General features: G+C 41.1%; 1 protein-coding gene across 1 annotated transcript in view; it reads left to right on the top strand.

The window, feature by feature from the left end:
* Positions 1-21,462, top strand: part of nbas (NBAS subunit of NRZ tethering complex) — a 153,615-nt gene that overhangs the window by 60,582 nt on the left and 71,571 nt on the right. Inside the window, exons 33-41 of the mRNA XM_063902089.1 lie at positions 143-256; positions 3,970-4,083; positions 6,646-6,803; positions 7,686-7,772; positions 9,456-9,617; positions 10,686-10,799; positions 12,083-12,206; positions 17,791-17,867; positions 18,914-19,051. Coding sequence (XP_063758159.1) covers positions 143-256; positions 3,970-4,083; positions 6,646-6,803; positions 7,686-7,772; positions 9,456-9,617; positions 10,686-10,799; positions 12,083-12,206; positions 17,791-17,867; positions 18,914-19,051 — 1,088 coding nt within the window. The remainder of the gene's footprint in view (positions 1-142; positions 257-3,969; positions 4,084-6,645; positions 6,804-7,685; positions 7,773-9,455; positions 9,618-10,685; positions 10,800-12,082; positions 12,207-17,790; positions 17,868-18,913; positions 19,052-21,462) is intronic.

Here is a 21,462-nt window from a genome sequence, read left to right as displayed (position 1 = left end):
AGACACCACGACCGCAGCTGCATCCATCATTTCCACACCATCATTTGTACCGTCAGCTACAACTCTTCCAGATTGAGTACAGTAATTAGCCCAACATGTCTGACACCCCTCCTCCTTCTGCCTCCCTTCTTTTCCCTCCCAGTGCGCCTGCGAACCGACCGTCTGTCTCTCGTAGAGGAGTGCATCGCCCAATGCTCCAGCGCCTACAAGCAGTCCACCACTCTGCTGAATTTGGCCTCGCTCCTCAGAGTGGCAGGTAAATACACACACACACGATATCGAAGGACCACTGATCACATCACCTTTCTACTCTTTTTTTTTGGGGTGAAACGTTCAATTAACAAGACTCTTCTCTGATCGTGATCTCATGACAAAGCTTATGGGATTAAGTGAGAGAAGGACCGCCCACACGAGGCACGGCGACACATCCCAGCCTGCGTGGGTACTTTCAGGGAGCGCTCTGACAGTTCTTAGGGAAATTCATCTTCATGAGCAGTGTTGCAGTTTGCAAGTGAAAATCAATACACACACACACACACACACACACACACACACACACACACACACACACACACACACACACACACACACACACACACACACACACACACACACACACACACACACACACACACACACACACTAAAGGAGCAAGCATATTTCCCTCCCCAGACACTGTGCTTGCAGTCAGGGGCAGGTTCAGTTCTAGGCTATTATTCATATCTGTACACACCACTATCTGACTCTGAGAGTAGGTTGGATGGAAAGATGTTGTTTCTGAAAGGCAGATCATCCATAAATATCACCGCAAACAAGTTCACAATGCTTCCCATTTTTATCTGTCTGCCCTCATTTTAGCCCAAATCCCAGTTATTGTTCCCAAAAGCTAATAAAGATTTACAGACAATATTATGAGTATCATTTTATATGTATATACCCGTATGTTCTGACAATCGAGGCACCCACTTTTGGACCTATTTAAATCTCCCCATGTTGACTCAGGTAAAAAAAAATGTCTATCTTAAAACCCCTTTTATAGCTGACAGATGCTGAAATAAATCTTGCTATTTAAGTTGTCAGACGGATCTAGTTCTATTAAAGCCATATCATCATGTCATCAATCTCACGTTCGTTTTTGTAGATGATTTCTGAAACCACAATCAGCACATTTTCTTACCAAACATGTTTACATTAGCCTGCTGCTATGGTGTGATTACCAATGGACTTTGGATAAATATTTCGCTTATCTTTCATAATTCTTTGTAAAAAACTAATCAAATCTCCTATAAGGGATTACAGACTGCAATACAGTATCACAACGGGCACAGACTGCAGCTGATGAGTCGACACAAGAACTTAATGTTGGCACCCCTCCTGTATTTTTACAAGGATGGTCATAATCTCACCAAATTCAAACTGGTGTTAGTTATACCCCTTTACTTTGGGCAAACAAAAGCTATTTACTCTGAGCATACTAGGTTAAATATTTAAGGAGCGCATCTAAATCTGCCAGAGCTGGTGTTATGGCTGCCAGATTTGGCAACCCCTCTGTAATTTTGGCCAGGAAGGTCATAATCTCATGAATATCACACTGGGTTTTAAGCAAACAAGACCATTTTACTCTGGATTCCTGGTGTATAAAATGGCAGGGAGGGCTTCTAAATCTGGCAGAGCTGGTGTTATGGCTCCCTGGTTTGGCACTCCATCACACTGGTGTTAGTTATGGCCTTCTTGTTTGACCAAACAAAAGCAATTTACTCTGGGCCTATCATGTGTAAAATGTAAGGGGAGCTTCTAAATCTGCCAGAGCTGGTGTTATGGCTGCAGATTTAGAAAATGTAACTTTGGCCTGGAAGCTCATAATCTCCCCAAAATCGCAGTGTTGCCAGCTACTCCCTTCTAGTTATTATTGGAGCACACGTTCTGAAAGAGTGACATGGGAAAATGTATTGATATGCTGTGCAGTCCCGCACACAGCATATCACACCTGTTCACCCTTAAATGGAGGTGGTGGTGCTAGATTTTTCAACACATCATTTTCAGCACATCACCCTCCATGTTTATCTGCAGTCAATGCTCTTTACAATAGGGATCCTGGAAGTACCGTGCAACTTAATTAAGTATTTGGAATTCCAAAAAGGACTTTAAAATGAATGAAGGTAAACCATTTTTGTATAAATATCTTTTGTTTTTGACTATTGGGATCCACTCAAACAAATACAGCCACCATGTGACACTGATATGAAGGAAAGTCTAAGATGTCATCCTGTTACCCGTCGTGCTCTAAATTGATTCAGTTTGTTTCATCTGTCTTCTCTTCAAGAAAACCAGCCTTTTCTGCATCCGTCAGTCTACCCATGTGCGTTTTTTCCCCCCCTTCTTCTGTCCTCCATCTCTTAACTCGTGGCTTACTCCGCCGGCTCTCTTTGAGTCTCTCGTAGGTCTCAGAGCAGGTTTCCACCAGCTAAAGGAAACCTGCTAACCGGCCTTGTGGCACTTCTGTGTTTGTGCTGCTCACTTTTAGTCAGCAGGCAGCTCTCACTGTGTGGCTTCTGAAAAAAAGAGGCAGAGGGAGATGAGAAGAGGAATAAACACATTTTTAAATAAATAAATGCAGGGGGAGGCTTTTGAAGGGCGCATAGCTCCAGGGCTCTTTGGTGAATATTTAATGCAGGTATCACCAGCACACCGGTTAAAAACCCTAAGGGTTTGGGTTCCCTGCTTGGTATACAGAAATGCTCTGTAAATCATTCCATTTTACGGGGTACAGCTAAGGAAAAATAGTTGTTATTGTCTGAAGTAATCAATAATTATGATATTTGAAATAAGAATTAAATTATGCTGCTGACTCAGTGAGGATCCTGGTGATCCAGTAAAAAGCGTCAGGGATTTAATTTTGCAGTCGGAGCTTATTGATTTAGTCTTTCTTTTCTGTTGTTTTTCTGACACTTCTCACCTTTTTCATCCATTCCCACCTTTGATTGGCCCATGAACGACAGGTAAAGGCTTCAATTGGATTCCCAAGATGTCTGATTTAGATCGACTTGAAATAAATGCCAGAGAATGTCTTGATAAAAGCATGTTGTCTGAAAGAACACACACACACACACACACACACACACACACACACACACACACACACACACACACACACACACACACACACACACACACACACACACACACAAACCTTCTCTATATTAAGGTCTCGACAGCTTTTGAAGACACCCTTTCACCAGTCACCCTGACGACATTTGACTAACACCTCTTTCCCGCTTGCAGTAAACACTGCATCTCTTTCTGTCACTCACCCAGTACAAAAACACTCACACACACACACACACACACACACACACACACACACACACACACACACACACACACACACACACACACACACACACACACACACACACACACACACACACACACAGAGACCCATCCAGGACCATCTAATTTCTTCATCTCCGCCCACGTTCTTTGATCTGCAGTGTGCAGGTTTTTTCAGAAGTCCTGTTTTTTGCTTTGCCTCTTTTGATCGTCCCGTCCTCTCCCTTTTGTTTACTGAACTTAGCCTAAGATCAAAGATTGACCTAAGCTGACCACCTGAATGCTAACACCACCAACGATCCCACCAACGTTAAGATATCAAACCTGGATTTATTCCTGTCTTGGCCAGACGGGAGGGTTGTATTTTTTATAATATTGCATACTCCCCCTCTTTCAGATGAACAGACTTGCCAATAACCCAATTTATGGCAGATTAATATGTAGTCTTGTTCTGCCATGCCAGCTAATACAGTTAGAGATTTAATGAAGAGGTTTATTCAACAAGATGATGTACGTGTTGCTCAATATTACAAGATTAATTTAGTGTGTTGACATGTTGACATTTGTCAGGATTAAAGACATATATTTTAAAAACTCACTTTCATGTTTGTATGTTGATAAATGTGTATCTGTGTGTAGGCGATGATAAGGATGTGCGGAAAGGCCAGGTGCTGACCTTGCTGGCCGAGCAAGCTCTCCAGTGTCTGGACTTCAAGGCTGCCTACATCCATTGTCAGGACCTCATGGCTGCAGGTATGTAGTTGGCATTAGAATACTTCATACAAGAGCTTAGTAGAAGAAACACACTGCACTGAAGCCTGTAGAAAATCCAATGTGAACCTTCTATTGGCCTCCTTTTATTCTTATTTGTAGCAAACCTTACGAAAATGTTACCCAATTATCGATAATCCGCCAAATTCGCTTGAATTTCCTGGCGACAGAGCTCCGCCAGACTCAGTGTCATGGAATAGATTATTTTTCTTTCTTTAGCCTTCTACTTTTTGTTAAGCTCTTTTTTTACAGTTTCACAACCTTTGCTCTTAGACAGTGTCAATTGCGAGGTTCTTTCTTTATGCCAAAGAAATGCGGTGGTGCTCTGCTGTTGGTCATAAATGGAAAATATGACTATCATTGGCTACACAGTCAGATTTGATTACACTGGTATTATGTACTCAAGATTTACTTTTTTTAAAATTTATAATAATTTGCTAGCATTCAATTCCAAGCTTTTATTAAATTTCAACATCAAACTGAAGGATGAATAAATACACACAGACTTGTAACACAGTTAGTTTCCTTTCCACACGATTAGCAGCCATCTTATCTACAGTTGCTGGTAATCATGGATCATCCCTGTTCAAACATTTTAGGCTGACACTGTTTGCTATGATACAATTTTACTCACAATGTCAAATGTGACATCTTGAAAAGTGATGATACTGCTAGACAGACCATAGAATCAAACGGGGCAAACAGCATGAGCCGTCAACCTTTTCAATGTGACAGTTCTCTTCAAACAGAGTGCTTGTCAGATGGTCAAACAGCATCTGGAACGTCTTTACTGCAAACCGTTCTGACCGAATTCGGGAGTGTGCATCTGACAATTCTTCAAAAAGTGTTCCAAAACCAACAATCTTCCTGTCACACCCACTTAACGCAGCGATGGAAAGCTTGTTCTTTTCAATGTTTCTTCTTGTATCTACAAACAACTGCAACACTATTCATGCTTTCCAGAAAAAACTGTCCAAAAATGTGGGCCTTTTGCAAGTTTTTTTCTAGAAAAATAACATCACTTCCGGTCAAAATTACGGCCCCGCCCACTTCACAGCAAAAATACAGATCTGTCTGACAGTCTATTTGACCCAATTTTCATATTTGTGGTATAATTATACTGTTTTTGACAAACAGAAATATTGTTTTCTGGCCTCACTTTTACAGGGAAAATCTGCATTTTGGTATGAGGGAGCATGCCGACAGTGAGGGGGCGCAGTGGTTGAGACAGAAGCCTGTTCTGGAAAGATGTGACTGGACATTGTTTGTTTTGAGTACACCCTCGCCTTCATTATCCAAACAACTAATGCAGAAGTAAAACTGAAGTAAATGCCTCCAAAATGTCAGTTATAATCATTTATGACAATTATTTGTGTGTGCAAAAGTAAGTACACTTTGCTAGGGTTGAAATATCATTGACAAATAATGATAACGTTTGGCAATTAGTTCCTTCCAATGAGGTATTTAGGTAACTTAAGGTAACTGAAGATAGATTTCCATAAACCTTGGTTGCCCAATGTTCTCCACCATAAAAGACTATGGCTTATAGAGAATGCAAAAAACAACAACATGCAGAATGCCAAATATGCTAAACCAGTGTAAGGCTTGAAAATGTGTTTGAGCTCTTTTGTGTTTAATATTTGGTGCCATTAATGGTTTGCCTTATCACACACTTCAGAATGATATGATTACATCCGTCCGTGACAAGCCAAAAATGTAGGTTGAGTGACTTTGTGTCTGTGTTTGCACAACAACAATAATCAAGCCAACAACATCACAATAATATTCCAATCTGGACCGCGTGTACTGCAGAGCTTCTCCGTAGGGGATTCAAAGCGGTCACTGCGATAATGATATTTTGTCTGACCCGGTATCGTGTTACGCCACGTACAAATTCAAGCAAATGTAATTTCCCTGAGTCTTCCAACAGTGCCGATGAATGGGACGTAGTGCGGTGTCTGAGAAAGGGGAGTGTAATCAGATAAGCGCCGGTGTTCTCTGTCTGCGACGCAGTGGAAATAATTGAATCTGTTTGTAAGAATGAAGTCAGGCTGGCTTTCTGATGGTGATGAATCTGCAACAAATGTAGAACAATGCGCCAGGCTGGAATTCTTTCAAGAGGAAACATGCTTTAGACCTAAACGTGAATTACAGCTACATAAGATACATTTGTTGTATAAAAAGTGCAACATTATATCCTCTGCATTTTTGTTTTGCAGGTTTCCTACAGTACGTGTTTACGTCTATCTGATAGGATTCAGGGGGGATGGAAGGACACCAATAGAATATAAAAAGGACGGCTGCTTAGCCTTCCGGGGGGATATTTTTGTGTGTGTGTAAACCGAGTCAATAAGTGTGTTTATATTTGACCTTAGAGTTTGCGTCGTCTTCTCTTGCCGCACAGCATTTTTATCGATCCTCTTTTTATTTGTTGCGTGTTGCTGTTATCTCCTGCTCTTTCATCATCTTCGTTCTCCTCTCCTCACTTACCCTTACTTTACCCTACCTCCCCTCCCACCCTGCCTCCATCTGTTTTCCCCTCAGGTTACAGTCCAGCGTGGGACGTGTGCAGTCTGCTGGGTCAGTGTGAGGGCTATGGAGATCTGGAGGCCCGGCAGGAGCTTTTAGCCTTCTCCCTCACCCACTGCCCCCCTGACAACATCCACGGCCTTCTGGCTGCCTCCAGTGACCTGCAAACACAGGTCACTCTCTCCCTTTCATTATGGCCTGGCCAATACGGCTTTTTATAAAACAGCATGAATTCTTACAGTACGTGTATTTTTAGAGAAACTGATGGCAGTGGAGGAAGGTTTTCTGGCGTGTCGCACCAATTTTGCAATTGCTGATTGTCACATTTCACATTTAGCTCATTTAAGGTTTGTTTCATAGCTGCTGCAAAACACTTTCGATGCAAACACTTTTGTTAAAGGTAATTTTGAAGATTGTTTTATAATGTGTGTATTTTAAATCTGTGCCTGTACGAGGATAGCGTTAAGAAGGGCGGCTTGGTTTGACAAAAGAGGAGTAAATAACAACAAAAAAAGATCTAAACAACAACAAAAACGTTGCCATTGTTTAAATTGTCATTTAAAACATCGCCTTTGCATTTCAAACTCTGTACATCCTTAATAGTGAGCTTCTACAAAAATTGGGAAAATTGTATTCAAAATAAAAAGATGAATAAACAAATAACCCTGACATTCAAAATTGACTCAGTCAACTGTGAAACCACAATTAGTAAAACTAATGGCTAATTATTAAAACCGTAATAGGAATACTGCTATATTGCATATCAAATAATGACTAATAACATGAAGTAAATGCAACAGATACTGACAGACCATTCTCGCCATAAGTACAATTGTTGGTTGTTTTTTTACTTCCCTCTTGGAACACATGGAAACTTTCCCCATTGTGCTTTCTGCCTTTCATTCATAGCAGTTAGACCCGATCTAATTGATCCGTCCTCCTATGTGATTGCGCTGCTAAAATAACAGGTTGTATAATAATAATAATAATAACAATGATAATACAACAAGTCTCCTCTTTTGTTTCCCTTCTTCTTCCCAATATCTGTCCTCTAGGTGTTGTACCAGGCAGTTAACTATCAAATGGAGCCTGTTATTACTGAGGATGGACGAGGAGAGGCTGACGAGACAGACTCTGTGAAGGTGTGTGTGTGTGTTTTCCCCTGTATTCTTTTCCCTGTTTGTTAACGTTATAGCTCTTTGTCTAGATGCCTCTTCTACGCTCCTGTGTGGGTGTGTCTCTGTGTTTTGCTCCAGTTTGTGTGTTCTCCTATCGCTCCATATTTGATGAGGTGTAAATCTAGTGTTAAAGTCGCTCAGCCCGTGTGGTTTATTTATGCCTCCCCTTCTCCTCCCCTTCAGCACCGCCAGCTTTATGATGCCTTGAGTGGGTGTTAATGTTTCATGACTTGCATAGCATCCCCTTTTTGTGCCTGGATGGGTGCTCATTTGAAACTGTCTGTTGTCATTTTATCAGTGTATTGATGTCCCTACTCCTCACATTTTGTGTGTTGTTTACGCCCTAGATGTGGATCCGTAGGGGATGTTTTTTTTAACAAACATCTTAAATGTATGTGTTTCTGGATTCCTTTTATTCCCTGACTCTCAATCCCCTGTCAAATAAAGTATTGATGAAAGGCACTAAACGATTTGGCCCCGGCCCACTGGCCCTCTAAATTTGGTTTTAAAATCCTTTTGTGCAATAACCAGCATGCCGTGAAAACTTGGGGCGCACTTTCAAAAAACTCCCAAGAATGCAATTTAGAGTACAATGCACCATTCATTTGTTAATTTGTATTGATGAAAACTTTGTTGTATAAAAAAATGTATACCACTCGTGCCAAAAGGCGATTGACTCGGTCCAGAGATAACAGGAGTCACCTAACAGCAGCTCTAAACTCACTAATTGAACCAGTGTTTCCTTTTTATTTAATCTATAAAATAATCTTAGTGTTAAAACTAAAAATTGTCGTTTTATAGAGGCTTTTGTGCCAGACTATTTCTAGGCTGGGGGCCAGAAAACCTGCAGTGATTCCAGGAAGTTTTAAATAGTCCAGCTACATAAAACAGTATATTGGACATTTTTACAGTTTGGTTATAGTGAGCTTTAGAAGTGCTGGTAGGTAAATTTGGACAGGGCTATATTAACTGTTTTCTTCCAACCACCAGTTTGTATGCTAAGCTAAGCTGAGCTGACTCACTGCAGGCTGTAGCCCTATATTTTACAGACAAATAAGTAGTATCCATTTCATCTAACTCTACGCTAAAGAGCAAAAAAGCATATTTCCTTTAAGTAAAGAAAGCCCTTGTGTTTGTGTCAATGATTAATCTGTTTGACAGTATCTGACTTTACAATCTAATGTTTGTCACTAGTAAAAATGTTCCTTGTGTAATGCATCTTCCCCAGACTAACGTTGCACAACCTTTTTGAGCATTTTCTGAACAGGTACTCACTGTCTCATGCAGGGCTTGGAGGGCTCTGTGCTGCCAGAGCAGTGCATATTGTAATTCCCTCACGCAGTACACAAACAAACCGATGCTTATTGAAGTGCTCCACTCAAGTACCTAATAAAAAACAGAGCACAACCATGTCTAATACCACACTGATGCTCGAGAGTCCTCAGCTTCAAATGTGTCCTTTGGTGTAATAGAACAATACAGATGTAGCGATCATAGCAATCCTCTGAGCTGTTTCACTGAGAGGATTCTGTACTAATACAGGATGATGAGCAAAGACCCTCCTGTTGCTGCAGTGACACACGAGTAGCACTAGAATAACCTGGCTGTTTTGTTTTTTCATCCTTCCTGTCCCCTGCTCGGCCCCAGGCCAGCTCTTCCTCTGTAGGGACTGCAGGGGACCTCCTGCATAGGACTACAGCTAAGACCATGAAGGTGTTGACCACCACAGGACTGACCACCAAGGCTGTGCTGACCGCAGTCAGCGACCACCGCTGGTGGAAGGACTCGCTCAACCTCCTCCGGCCGCTTGTAAGAACACATTTTGTTGTTATTGACTTAAGCTGAAGACAGGGGCAGGGGCAATAAAGTCCCTAATGAATTAACTAACAACATGTGGGTGTGTTTTATGTGCTGTATTGACTTTTGTGTGATCATGTATGCCCAAACATGCATTAAAGCATGTTTAAATACAGTATTTCCCAAACTTGGGGCTTTAAAACTCCATTTAATAGGCCGCATATGCCAAGTGGTTGGATGAATTACTCTTTTTGGATTATTTAGAAAGATAAATGTGCACAAGAATTCACATTGATTAAATCCATCAAATTAAAATGCATAATTTCATGTCATGTTTGATAATCCCCATACCAATAATATTGTATAACCAGGAAAACACTACATTCTAGCTTACAGTCTATCGGTTGCAGTGACCAAAAATGTATCCGGATTTTTTAATATAAATAATGATGCTGAAAACAGCCCTGTGCACTCTAACGCTCTTAGCATTTAGGTGAGGAGACATGTTTCTCCTTTATTTATTTGTAACATGTTATGCATTTCTTTTGAGGTATGTGAAAAAGTGTTCCTCACAAATGTTACCAAGTAGCTAAGTTGCGAAATGTTGAGAACCCCTGCAGTAAAAGAGATGATCAAGCAGCCAGCAATACCAGAGCAATGACTGCCAATATATTCGCTTCATGCCTCCTTTTTACTCCATTTGTTCCCTAGTTGCACAGTGTGTGTGTGTGTGGGACTGTGTGTAATTTACACTAGCTGTCTGCCCCTGTCCCATATCTCACATTCTTCATAGGCCTCATCCAAAAACAACCAATCAAGAGCTCATATCTTGCATAATTAATTAGCCCGCCTGTTGAATATTTCAATATTTGGCTGTTCGCCGGCAGCTGGACTAGCCCGGTGGTCGCCGTGCCGGAGATTGATGGAGTCTCTGGTCGATTTGTGAGGCCGTCTCGTGGTCGTAGGTTTCTAAGAAAAAAGCCAAGGAAAATCGGACAGGATGTGAGCTGTGGGACAGTGAGAAATGACAGTGCTGTGGGCATGTTGTGAAAGTTTAATGATGTTTTGATGGCTCCTCAGGGTCACGGTGCAGGAGCCATGAGTGAAGAAGGAGCGTGCGAGAACTCCAACCTACAGCGACAAGGCTGCAGCCCCTTTTATCAGGAACTCATTGAGGATCCCTGCGTAGACCTGGTGAGTGGCTGCAGAGCAGCGTGTCTCATCACGGCTCATTATTTTTTTCTTCCCTTCGCGTCCCTGTTGTACTTATTTCTCCTGTCTCACCCTAGGCTGCCTTCTTATATTACAGCAAAAACGCCTGAGATGGTTTATAACTTAAGGCGTTTCATTAGACTCTTTTTCTCCTGTGACTTATACCTTTCAAAAACAGTGTTAAGACTAAATGAATATTGATTTCAGAGCAAGTAGATTCAATGCCAAAAGCAATTTAGAAGTTTACAGGAAAACAGAGATTCTTCCTTTTTTTCTGTCTTATTTCTTTCATTTTTTTCAATTTCTTTCTTTTTATCTCTTTTTTTCTTTCTCCCTTTTTTCTTTCTTCTTTCTTTCTTTCTTTCTTTCTTTCTTTCTTTCTTTCTTTCTTTCTTTCTTTCTTTCTTTCTTTCTTTCTTTCTTTCTTTCTTCCTTTCTTTCTTTACATTAACAGCATCATCTAACACGTACAGGAGAAGTTCTCTATGTTCTAGCCGGAGGCAGAGAGATGAATAATATAAATATCATAGAGTAAAGGATGTCAACAGAAGGAGTTATTGAAGTAGAAAAAGAGAAAAGTAAGAAAAGAAGTCGTTTGACCTTTATGCCTAGAAAATGGTCGCCCTGGGCTGTGACTGGGCTTTTTACCCGGAGACACAAATCATGTGGATAGCTAAAAGAGTGGACGCGAGGGGAAACAGAGCAGGCCGATACATCTCTTCTCATGACATTTTAATAGGCCTCTCCAAATCCCTTCCTCCGCTCCATCTCCAGCATTCATCCATCTTCCATCATCCATCTACCAATAACGGCTCCCCACGTCCATCTGCCTATGAGCCGGCTGATCAATGGGATTGTTTTTTACCTCAACAGTTCCAATAACAGACTTTGGGAGGGAGGGAGGCTGATTGAGAGAGAAAGAGACAAATCCAAGCAGACAGAAAGACGGATAGAGCGAGTGGAGAAGATAGACGGGAAACAATTTGTGTTGGAGCTCTGAGTCTGACGAGGGCACACACTTCATTGTTCCCCTCTCAGACAATCTTATAAATGAATTATCTAAATGCTCCATCTTAAAAAAGCTTTACTTAGCTCATGTGTTTATTCCATCTCTCATCTGTCTTATCCTTGGGAATTAAGACGCTCTTAATCACATCGCTGTGTCACTTTCTGATCTGCTGTACCTCGTGATGGGATTCCCCTCAGTATCACGATGATTTTTAGGTATTTATTCATCACTCTCTCTTCTCCTGTCTTTCTCTCAGAGTCAAGATGTGTATTCGTCCTACAAAGATGTGCCTCAGGAAAACTTTGCAGAGGTTTTGCTGAGGACTGGCAAACTGGCTGAGGCCAAAACTGAAGGAAAGACCCTGTTTCCTGCCACAGAGGGTAAGCATGCATTAGCACATATGACAGTGAATTACCATTTGGGGACGATACGTTACTTAAGTAAAAGTAGCAATACGAATAGGGAAAAATACAGGTTAACTTTGTGCTTCAAAAGTATTTTCATCAACAAACGTAAAGAACTAAGAGTAAAAGTACTGGTTATATATTATAGCCTATTTCAGAATCATACATGTTAAAGGGGCCCTTATTCGCTTTTGGGGATTTTCCCTCTCCTGTAGTGAGTTTTTGTGGTGGTCTGAAAAGGCCAAAATCCCCACAGAGAAGGTTGCTCTCCCACACACTCCCCACCCTGCTGAATCCCCTCCCTTGGTCTTCTTTGTTTACTTCCGTTACATAGTGACATCACTATGTAACACTTGCGCTTCCATTGACCTTCACTCCAGCACATTCGATGTGATAGGCTCAGGGACGGGACATTTCACATCTCTAAGCAGTTGCCCAATCACAAAAGAGCCGACCAGCTAACCAATCAGAGCAGACTTGGCTCTGGTTTCAGACAGGTACTAGGTAATAAAAAAAGGTGCTGCAGCACTGGCAGTATGAGAAAGATAAAGAGCTTTTGGAACATTAAAGCTCGGAAACATGTCACAGTAGAGGCAGAAAATACTAATGTGAACCTTAGCACTACTGGATAATGTTATTGTATGTGTTAATACATTAATCCTATCACATCTAGAAAAGGTTGACTCATTTTAATCACTTTGCATATTACTGCTTTATTGTTTAACCTAGAATGAAATACCAATTTTAATGTATTAGTTTAATTTATATTTAGTATTGGTTTATAATCTGAATCTGTTGAGTAACAAGTAACTGAATCAGAATACCTTTAGTCGCCCCACAGAGGGGAAATATTGTACAGCAGAAAGAGCCAAAGACAGCTTAATATTTCACCCAAGATAACAAATATATATACAAGAATCACACAATTCACAAAATACACAAAAATAGACCTCAGAAATCATTCTGAGTATAGCAGCCAGATATATATTGCACAGTTATTAACACAACAGGGGGTGTTAGAGTCAGTGTTGTTATATGTGTGGGGGTCTACCGGGGGCCATGATGGTTATAGAGTCTGACCGCTGCAGGAAGGAAGGACCTGCGGTATATCTCCGTGAGACACCGCGGGTGCAGCAGCCTGTCGCTGAAGGAGCTGCACAGTGCAGACAGGCAGACTTGGAGGGGGTGGGACACATTGTCCAGCAGGGAGGAGAGCTTGGCTGCCATTCTCCTGTCTCCCACCACCTTCACAGTGTCCAGAGGACTCCCCAGCACAGAGCTGGCCTTCCTTATCAGTCTGTTCAGTCTCTTCCTGTCAGCAACCGAGATGCTGCTGCCCCTGCAGACCACACCAAACTGAATCTGTAATTTAGTGGAGTAAAGTACATTATTGGCTTCCAAAGTGTCCTGAATTATAAAATAGCATAAAACGGAAATACTCATAACTGCACAATACCTTAAAATTCTACTTTAAAAAATATAATAATTGAGTATATGTACTTAGTTACTTTGCACTACTGCTAGTTACACACACAGACACTTGTGTAGATAAACATATTAAAAACAAATACTTGCCTTTTTCTTTTTGAAGAGAAATGAAAATGCCAGCTGTATTTTAACCCCCTGTTCCACCGGGTTGATTTCCCACATGGCTGCTCTTAAAAAAACCTGTTACAGACTCTATTGAGATCGTTTTGGGATAATATTGGAGGAGTTTTACATGTTGTTTCCACTGAGCCCGTGCTGTGATGGAAATAAAACCAAACTTTGCTGCAGAACAGACCGACCATATTGTGTGCATATTCCAGCCATCTGCAGCAACGTATTTCTCTTTCTATTCCTAGCATATAAGTCATTGCACATTGTAAGGCTGTTGTTGTTTAAATGAACTGTTTTGAAAGCGGAAATTGGACAAAACCAGTTGGTGGTCTCATAGTTCAGTGTGAATTCCCACGTTGTGGCCAAAAAATGTGTGTGCAAAGAAATCGCACATTTACAGAAAGACGTGTAAAAAAGGGTTATTCATCTCAGTACAGGCTTTGTTCATGTCTTTGGAATGTTTTGTGACTTCTTGCTACATTGATTTGGCAACATCTCACACGTCCGCTTGCTGGCGGGCTCATACTAAATGGTTTTCTCATGGGTTTTAGTTCTTAAATGCTAACAAGGAATTTAAAAAACAGTAACCATGTGTTTCCGAGGTGTTAAAGATCTTACTTCTCCTTCTAAGTGAAGCTGCGGTATTTGCATTAAGGTTTGTTCTTTTTGCTTCCCCCCCCTTCACCCTTCACCCTGCCCTCTCCTTATCCGTCTAGCTAGGGAGCCCGTATGTGGTGGACTAGGGGACAACATTGGAAGAATAGCCTCACATTGATTAATTAATGTGTACCCATGCATCCCGCGGCAACAGTAAATAATGACACGTCACCTGGGCGATACCGGAGAGATAGCATCAAGTCAAAACATCAAGGCCAGGCTGCGTGATGGATCGCATCTGCCCGCCAAAATCAATGCCACTACAAAAATAAAGAGCAAATGTATGTGTGTGTGGTGTGTGTTTGAATACTAATATGTTGACCCTCAACAACACACTCCGACCGTTTGACCAGTTCTAATGCGCAGGTGTGCGTACAATCTTGAATCTCTATGCTGTGGTCTTTCAAACTAACAACTCTCTTCTGAAAAAGTCACCTTCCCCTCGGAGCTGCCGCTGAGCGCAACGTGTTTAGAAAGAGAAAAAGGCGGAGTAGACGTCCGATAACAACCTTTCGATTAATGACTCGCATATCAGCCCGCCGCGCCGGCTATCCTTAAAAAACAGAGTAGGAGATGGCCTCAATAAATGTATTGATTTCTCACCTGGCCCAGATAAGGCGGAGGTAATTAATGATGACACAAGTGGAAAGTGACTCAATAGGATTGAGCTGAGTAAGGAGCCAAGGGAGACGCTCTGGCACGCACTCACGTACACACGTACACACGTACACACGTACACACGTACACACATACACATATCAACACACACAAACACAGCATGGAAGGCTGCCATTTGCCGCAAGTTGACCAGGTCGTAATCAGCTGTTTTTCACACTGCCTGCACAGGGGATATAGTGATAAGTCAATGTCTCACCTTCCCGCTAACAATGTGCCCGATTTAGCTGACACAGGAGCAGAAGTGTGTCTATGTTTGGACACAGACCTACACTCTCACACGGTGTCTCTTTATCACTCTCTCCGTTTTCCTCTCTCCCTCACACAGAAATACTGTATGCTTTTAAGTCAGGGTTATCTATTCTGTGTGCGCGTGTGTGTGTTTACCCCTCTGGTAATTCCTGTCTCGATGGTATCAGTAGCTTTAGAGAGGCGTGTAATCAGCTCATTCTGAGGTGTAGCTCATTGAAACCCGCGAGGGGCTAGGAGAGGAGGGGAGAGAAAGAGCAAAAGGGGAAAAAGGAGGAGGGTGGGCACTCTGCTTTTAGAGAGCTGTTATGGCTTTATAAGCTGGCGCATCACTCCGCCTCTGCTCACAAGTACACACACCAAACCTCCAGATATATGTGTCGGGTATTGACCCTATCATACAAGTATTTGTGTGCATTTTGTCCTACAGTTTATTTCTCTCCCACTGTCCCCTCCCCGCCTCTCTCCCAGTGTTCATGCTCCACTTTCCATCACTCTTACTGTTCCATTTTTCTCAGGCTCTTATCACCAACAGAGACTTTTGTTCTCCTTGGGTCTGAGACTACAAAGTGATTCTCTCTGCTCCTCTCTGCTCTCTCCCACTGTTTCCTCACAGGGAGTTAGCAAGTGATTAACTGAGGGAGTTTCTGTGTTTACAGTGTTTGGTGTTCATCTACTTTTAATCATGATGGTGTGTGTGAATGTCTGTATGTGGGAGTGCATCTTTGTGTTTGCCTATTGTGGCCTGAAGGCAAACGAAAGAAAAAAGTCCATCCCACTGCCCAAAGCTCCGTCTAGACTACAAATCCCATCATTCTTAGGGACACCGAAAACATTGGCTGTGTCCTCAAACCATAACAAATAATAACTTTAGCACTTTTTAAACATTGAAAATTGTCAAAGTCACGTTTACACAAATCAGCAAGTATTATATTACAACAATTGTTGATGGTCCAAGCTTGTTATGAGTCTGTTGATCCATATTGATTACCCAGAATGCAATGTTGAAGGTAAATGGAAGAGTAATTCACAGCTGCAGAGCATTACACGTGCTTGCATATGGGGCTGACGCAGATGGGGGTAATTTTTGGATAATTATATAAACTGTTTTTTGTTCTCTTTGTGAGGTCAAATGCTTGGCCGTATAGCATAATTGCCATTCGCTTCACAAAGTTGTATATTTATTTCTAGAACACAGTTACATACATTAAGGTGGACTATGAGAGTTTAAGTATGAACTTCTTATTCACAGTCAACATCACCGTCTCTGCCAGACAGTTCAGTGGCTCAAAGAAACAACTGCAAACAAGTAAAGCAAGCGAAGAAACGTTGGGATTTATTTTTTATCTCAAATTGATTATTTTACGGAGTATGGCAGGATTACTACAAGTACATAAACATAGCTTTCCGCTCACTTTAAAGAAAAAAGCAGTTTGATAACCAGTTTACAACCCAGCCCTTCCAGAGCTTTAATTATTTACAACTGAAAACAAGAAGCTTTTACCTTAAATATTACAAGAAACATTGTTTTAAAAAATAATAATGATTAAGGGGAAGTTTTTCACCCTGTAAATCACTTTATATGTTCACTAACTTCTTCTATTAAGTCAGGCTAAAGCCTGACCTTAGGATCAATGTTCTTAATCCTCTTGGTAAAAGTCCTTAAATATTTATTTTCTGACTGTTCCCTTCCAAAACATATATTTCAAATATTACACTTCTTTGTGACAACATTTTTGCTATAAGTAATCGTATCGGTTGTTCCTAATCAATATTCCACCCTTCAAATGAGATGTCACCCATGTTTACATGTCCTCTTGGAATTGGACTGTCCACTTCAAAAACATGTTAATAGACTTCCTGCCAATGAGGCACGCATTTTTGATCCTTTATAATCAAACTCCTCTGCCTGTCTTTGCAGTCAATATGCATAGGCTAATTTGGGATTCAGGGGGAATCAACTTGAAAAAGCACTTAAATGAAGTTTGGACTCCTCTGAAGAGCACTTATTAGAAGTGGGTGTGTACTTGCTCTGAATAATGAATACTCCCTGTGCAATAAACCATACATACAGCACACAACACTTGTACACAGCATATGCAAACACACAATAGCCCAGCAACAATATGGGCATGTACCAGAACTCGGGGGATTTTGTAATGTCGCTTCTTGACTTAGCCTCTTCATTTTTCTTTCCTATCTCCCTCTATTTTTACCTTCTTTTGTCCGTCCCACAGAGAGGTGTGTTCTGACAGCACTGTCGTCTGTATTCAACAAATGTGGGATGAAACTCGTCCAACAGGGAAGGGTTGGTTGCTAATCCTCAGTGCTTTAGTTAAAGTATTTTCTTCCCCCTCTTTCTTTCTATCCTTTTTTTCAGTTCTGCTGCAGCTGGCCAATGATGCATTTCCCCGGGACATGATGCTGGCTCTGTCCTACTTACTGGCCTTGCCTCAGGTAGGTGGACACACTTTTTCTTGGACGCACAAACCAACGGGCTCTGGTAGTAAAAGTGTGATTGTATTATACTGAGATTCTGGCAAATTAGTAAATGAATCCACATCCTTCCGTAGCTTTCTAGATGAGCTACTGTGTTAGCCATCATCAGGATACCAAATAAAGCCACACTTTAAAGGAGTAATGTCACTGAATGACATATAACGGTAGCAGTTCACGAAAAGCCTGATATTGTAACAACACACAGTTTGTCATACAACACACATTGTATATCCTATACTTTCCCCTCTCCTTCAAGTCTATATTACATTGATATTTAGAGCATTTTAACTCCACCTGGAATAGACGTTATTGACAGTCTGCATTGTTGGACCCAATGAACACGGGGTTTTGTGCATAGCATAATTGCCATTAAAGTGATTTAAAAATAGTTTCACATTTCTTTTGAAGTTGGTTGGTGTGAGGTGCTTATCCAAGGTCATTGTATTACAATTCAAGATGGTTGTCGGCCTGCTCACAGTTTGGAGAAGCAGAAAGAAGTACAGAGGCTAAGTAATGTACTTCTATAAAAAGGGGCAGCCGCAAAACGTGATTGTGCCATCTAGCAAATCAATATTAAAGTATACTGCATATTTAGAAAATGTTGATCACTTATCATTGCCACAAGCACTAACCTCTTAAGTTATAACACAGACTTTTAACCAATCGAGGCAGTGGTAGAACAGCAACTCCCATGTTCTGCAAGTTGGAGTCTGGTGGCCTTGAACACAACATATATAACAGGTTGAGTTGCCCATTGAAAAGTGATGTGAGTAGGGGTGAAAATGTTCTTAATGTCACGTACACCAAAACTAATATTGATTACTTAGGTGGATCTTTTAGGTAGCAACTCCTTATTTTGGAAATAATAAACAAAACTGTGACGGATTGATCTAATTCCAGTGGAATACGTACTGAAATCAAGGATTGTATTAGCATTTTGACCTGTTTTTCCCTCTCACAACCAGCACACTTTGTTATTCATATCTTTCCATGCATCTATCCAGGTGCTGGATGCCAACAGGTGTTTTGAGAAACAGTGTCACTCCGCCTTATCACTCCAGCTGGCTGCCTACTACTACTCCCTGCAGATCTACTCCCGCCTCATACCTTGCTTGAAGGACAAGAACCACGCTCTCTATCAGGTAAGAATCAAATACCCATTATGTGTGTGGGTGGTTGTGCGAATGGAGCTATTGCGTATTATGCTGAGGTGTGTGTGTGTGTGTGGGGGGGGGGGGAGGTTTGTCTGAGTTTCCATGCTCCTTCTAATTGCCACAATGAAATTGACATGGGTGACATGAACGTTCTGCATCGTTGAACATCAAAATATAAATTAAACCTGACCCAAAACAACAAAAATAAAAGACATACTGAATTACCATACTGACATCAAACTGCAAGGCATTTGTCACACAAATAAAAACAAATCCCAAAGTTAAAAGCAGTGGGTAGAACAGAGGTTGCAAACGATTGGTCTGTTCTGAGCAGACGGTTTTTGAAGAAGTGTTTTGAAACCAGAGAGGCTCTGTGCTGGTTTTTGCTCTTCAGTCTCTTTTAGAGCATTTTCCACAGCAAAGCGCTGTGTCACCCATGGTTACAGTGTGTTACAGGGTTGCTCGAGACACTATTAAAGAGAAAGTGGGCAGGTGGGTGCCTGTGACTTTTGAAAGGATCAAAGAAGGAACAGTCGGCTGAACAGTTAGAAAATCAGCAGAAGGATGTGTATCTCTTAGATGGATGCTTTAAAGTGCATGTAAATAACCAGGAAACACAACTCGTCAGCTTTTTAAAGTGATTATGGAACAAGGGATCATGTCCAACCTTGTAGAAGTATTAAAGGGGTGTATCGTCTGCGTAACACTTGACCCCAGACCTTACTAACCATCCTTAAAAAGTTTATTCAGAAGAGAAATCTCACTGTGTGGACGTCTTTCAACTGGAAGGTTATGGGTTTGGTCCCAGCTCATGCAGTCAATATGTCGGTGTATCCTTGGGCGAGATACTTAACCCTGAGTTGCTCCCGATGGCATTCAACGGTGAATAAATGTTTGTGAATGTTTGATTCCTAGAGCCAGTGGCACTGCTCTGTATGAATGAGGTGTGAACGGTTGAAGAAAGACATGTAGTTTGTAAAGCGCTTTGATGGATTGTAAAGACTAGATAAAGCTCTTTATAAATACAGTCCATTCTCCATCTCTACGCATCTAATACCCTTGAATGTTTCAAGTAGCAAAAGCTTACCAAATAAATACTGTTTCTACATGTCTTTACATAACCATATACTCACATACAGACAGTAGCCATGCAGTATAATTAATCATTTAGTTTCAGCTTTGTATTGAAGCTATTGTCTGCATCATTATCTGATTGTTTCCTCCAAATTAGTTTCTGGTTAAATGTGGGGTATCAAACTAGAATTTAAAATAAAGTTATTTTAATTGAGATACTTTTTGTCAAACTTTTAATGACAGTCACACCAGTGGGACTCTCTTAATAAAAAAAATCTGAGTCATTACAGGTACTTTTTAAATGATACATATTTTTGGGCTTCATCGATGGAAAGCATTGCCCGTGGCAAAGCAGGGATACAACAGGCTTTGCTGTGATGTAAGCGGCAAAACAAATGAACACAATGAGACGTAATGATGGAACAAACTGGGATAATAGTGCCCATGTTAAAAATAACTATAATTATCCTTTTACTCATCAGCATAGTAAACGACTTATGATTAAATCCAAAACCAGCCTTGTTATGTATGCCTATGCTTCTGTTTGTAAATGTGTTTGCATGTGTGTCTGCTTGTGTTAATATATGTGTGTTAAATTGATTGTGTTCCCCGTGATGTCTTAATTATAGAAGCAAGACATTTTGTATAATTGGCGACGCTGGCTCTCAGACACTGATGGAAATAGCAAATTAAATGTATTTAGCGGTTATCGTGGCACCCTTATGTCACTTGTTATTTTTGGAAACGATACAAGGCCATTTCTTTTCTTCCTACAAAGTGAGAAAAACTAAGCAAACAAGAAGAGAAAAAGAGTATACAAGTGGGCAGGGGGAGGAAGAGGAGAGTGGCAGGGGGGATAAGGTGGAGAATAAGAGAAGAAATGGTTCTGACCTTTTCCTTGAGTGGAGTGTGGCTCTCATGAGTTTTAGCCGAGGTGGAAGTAGGGGAGGTAAAACGTTGAAATATAAAAGAGCGGAAGAGGGAAAAAGGCCACCAGAAGAAGTGGATAAATGTGTCCCGGTTGGCATTCAAGGTCAGGACTGTGCACACAAATACACATAGTGTACACTCACACACCAACACGTCATACTCAACACTACATGTTCATCCTCACACACTGGAACACACATCCTTTCTGCAACCCTAATAGCAGTAAACACTCTTCAACCTTCTGCCTAAAGTGAATTTACGGTCCATTAACTTAAAAATAAATTGTAAATAGCCTTTCCTACTCTGCTTTGTCTTCATTTTTAGCTAATTTCTTGGTTTTTTTTCAAGTTGTTTTCCGTCTTTAGTGTGCTTGTTATCGGTGTGTTCCAGGTCTT

The sequence above is a fragment of the Eleginops maclovinus genome, chromosome 15 (assembly GCF_036324505.1).
Source record: "Eleginops maclovinus isolate JMC-PN-2008 ecotype Puerto Natales chromosome 15, JC_Emac_rtc_rv5, whole genome shotgun sequence".
Classification (NCBI taxonomy): Eukaryota; Metazoa; Chordata; class Actinopteri; order Perciformes; family Eleginopidae; genus Eleginops; species Eleginops maclovinus.
The sequence above is the reverse complement of the archived record's forward strand: the minus strand, read 5'-3'. Positions and strand labels throughout refer to the sequence as shown.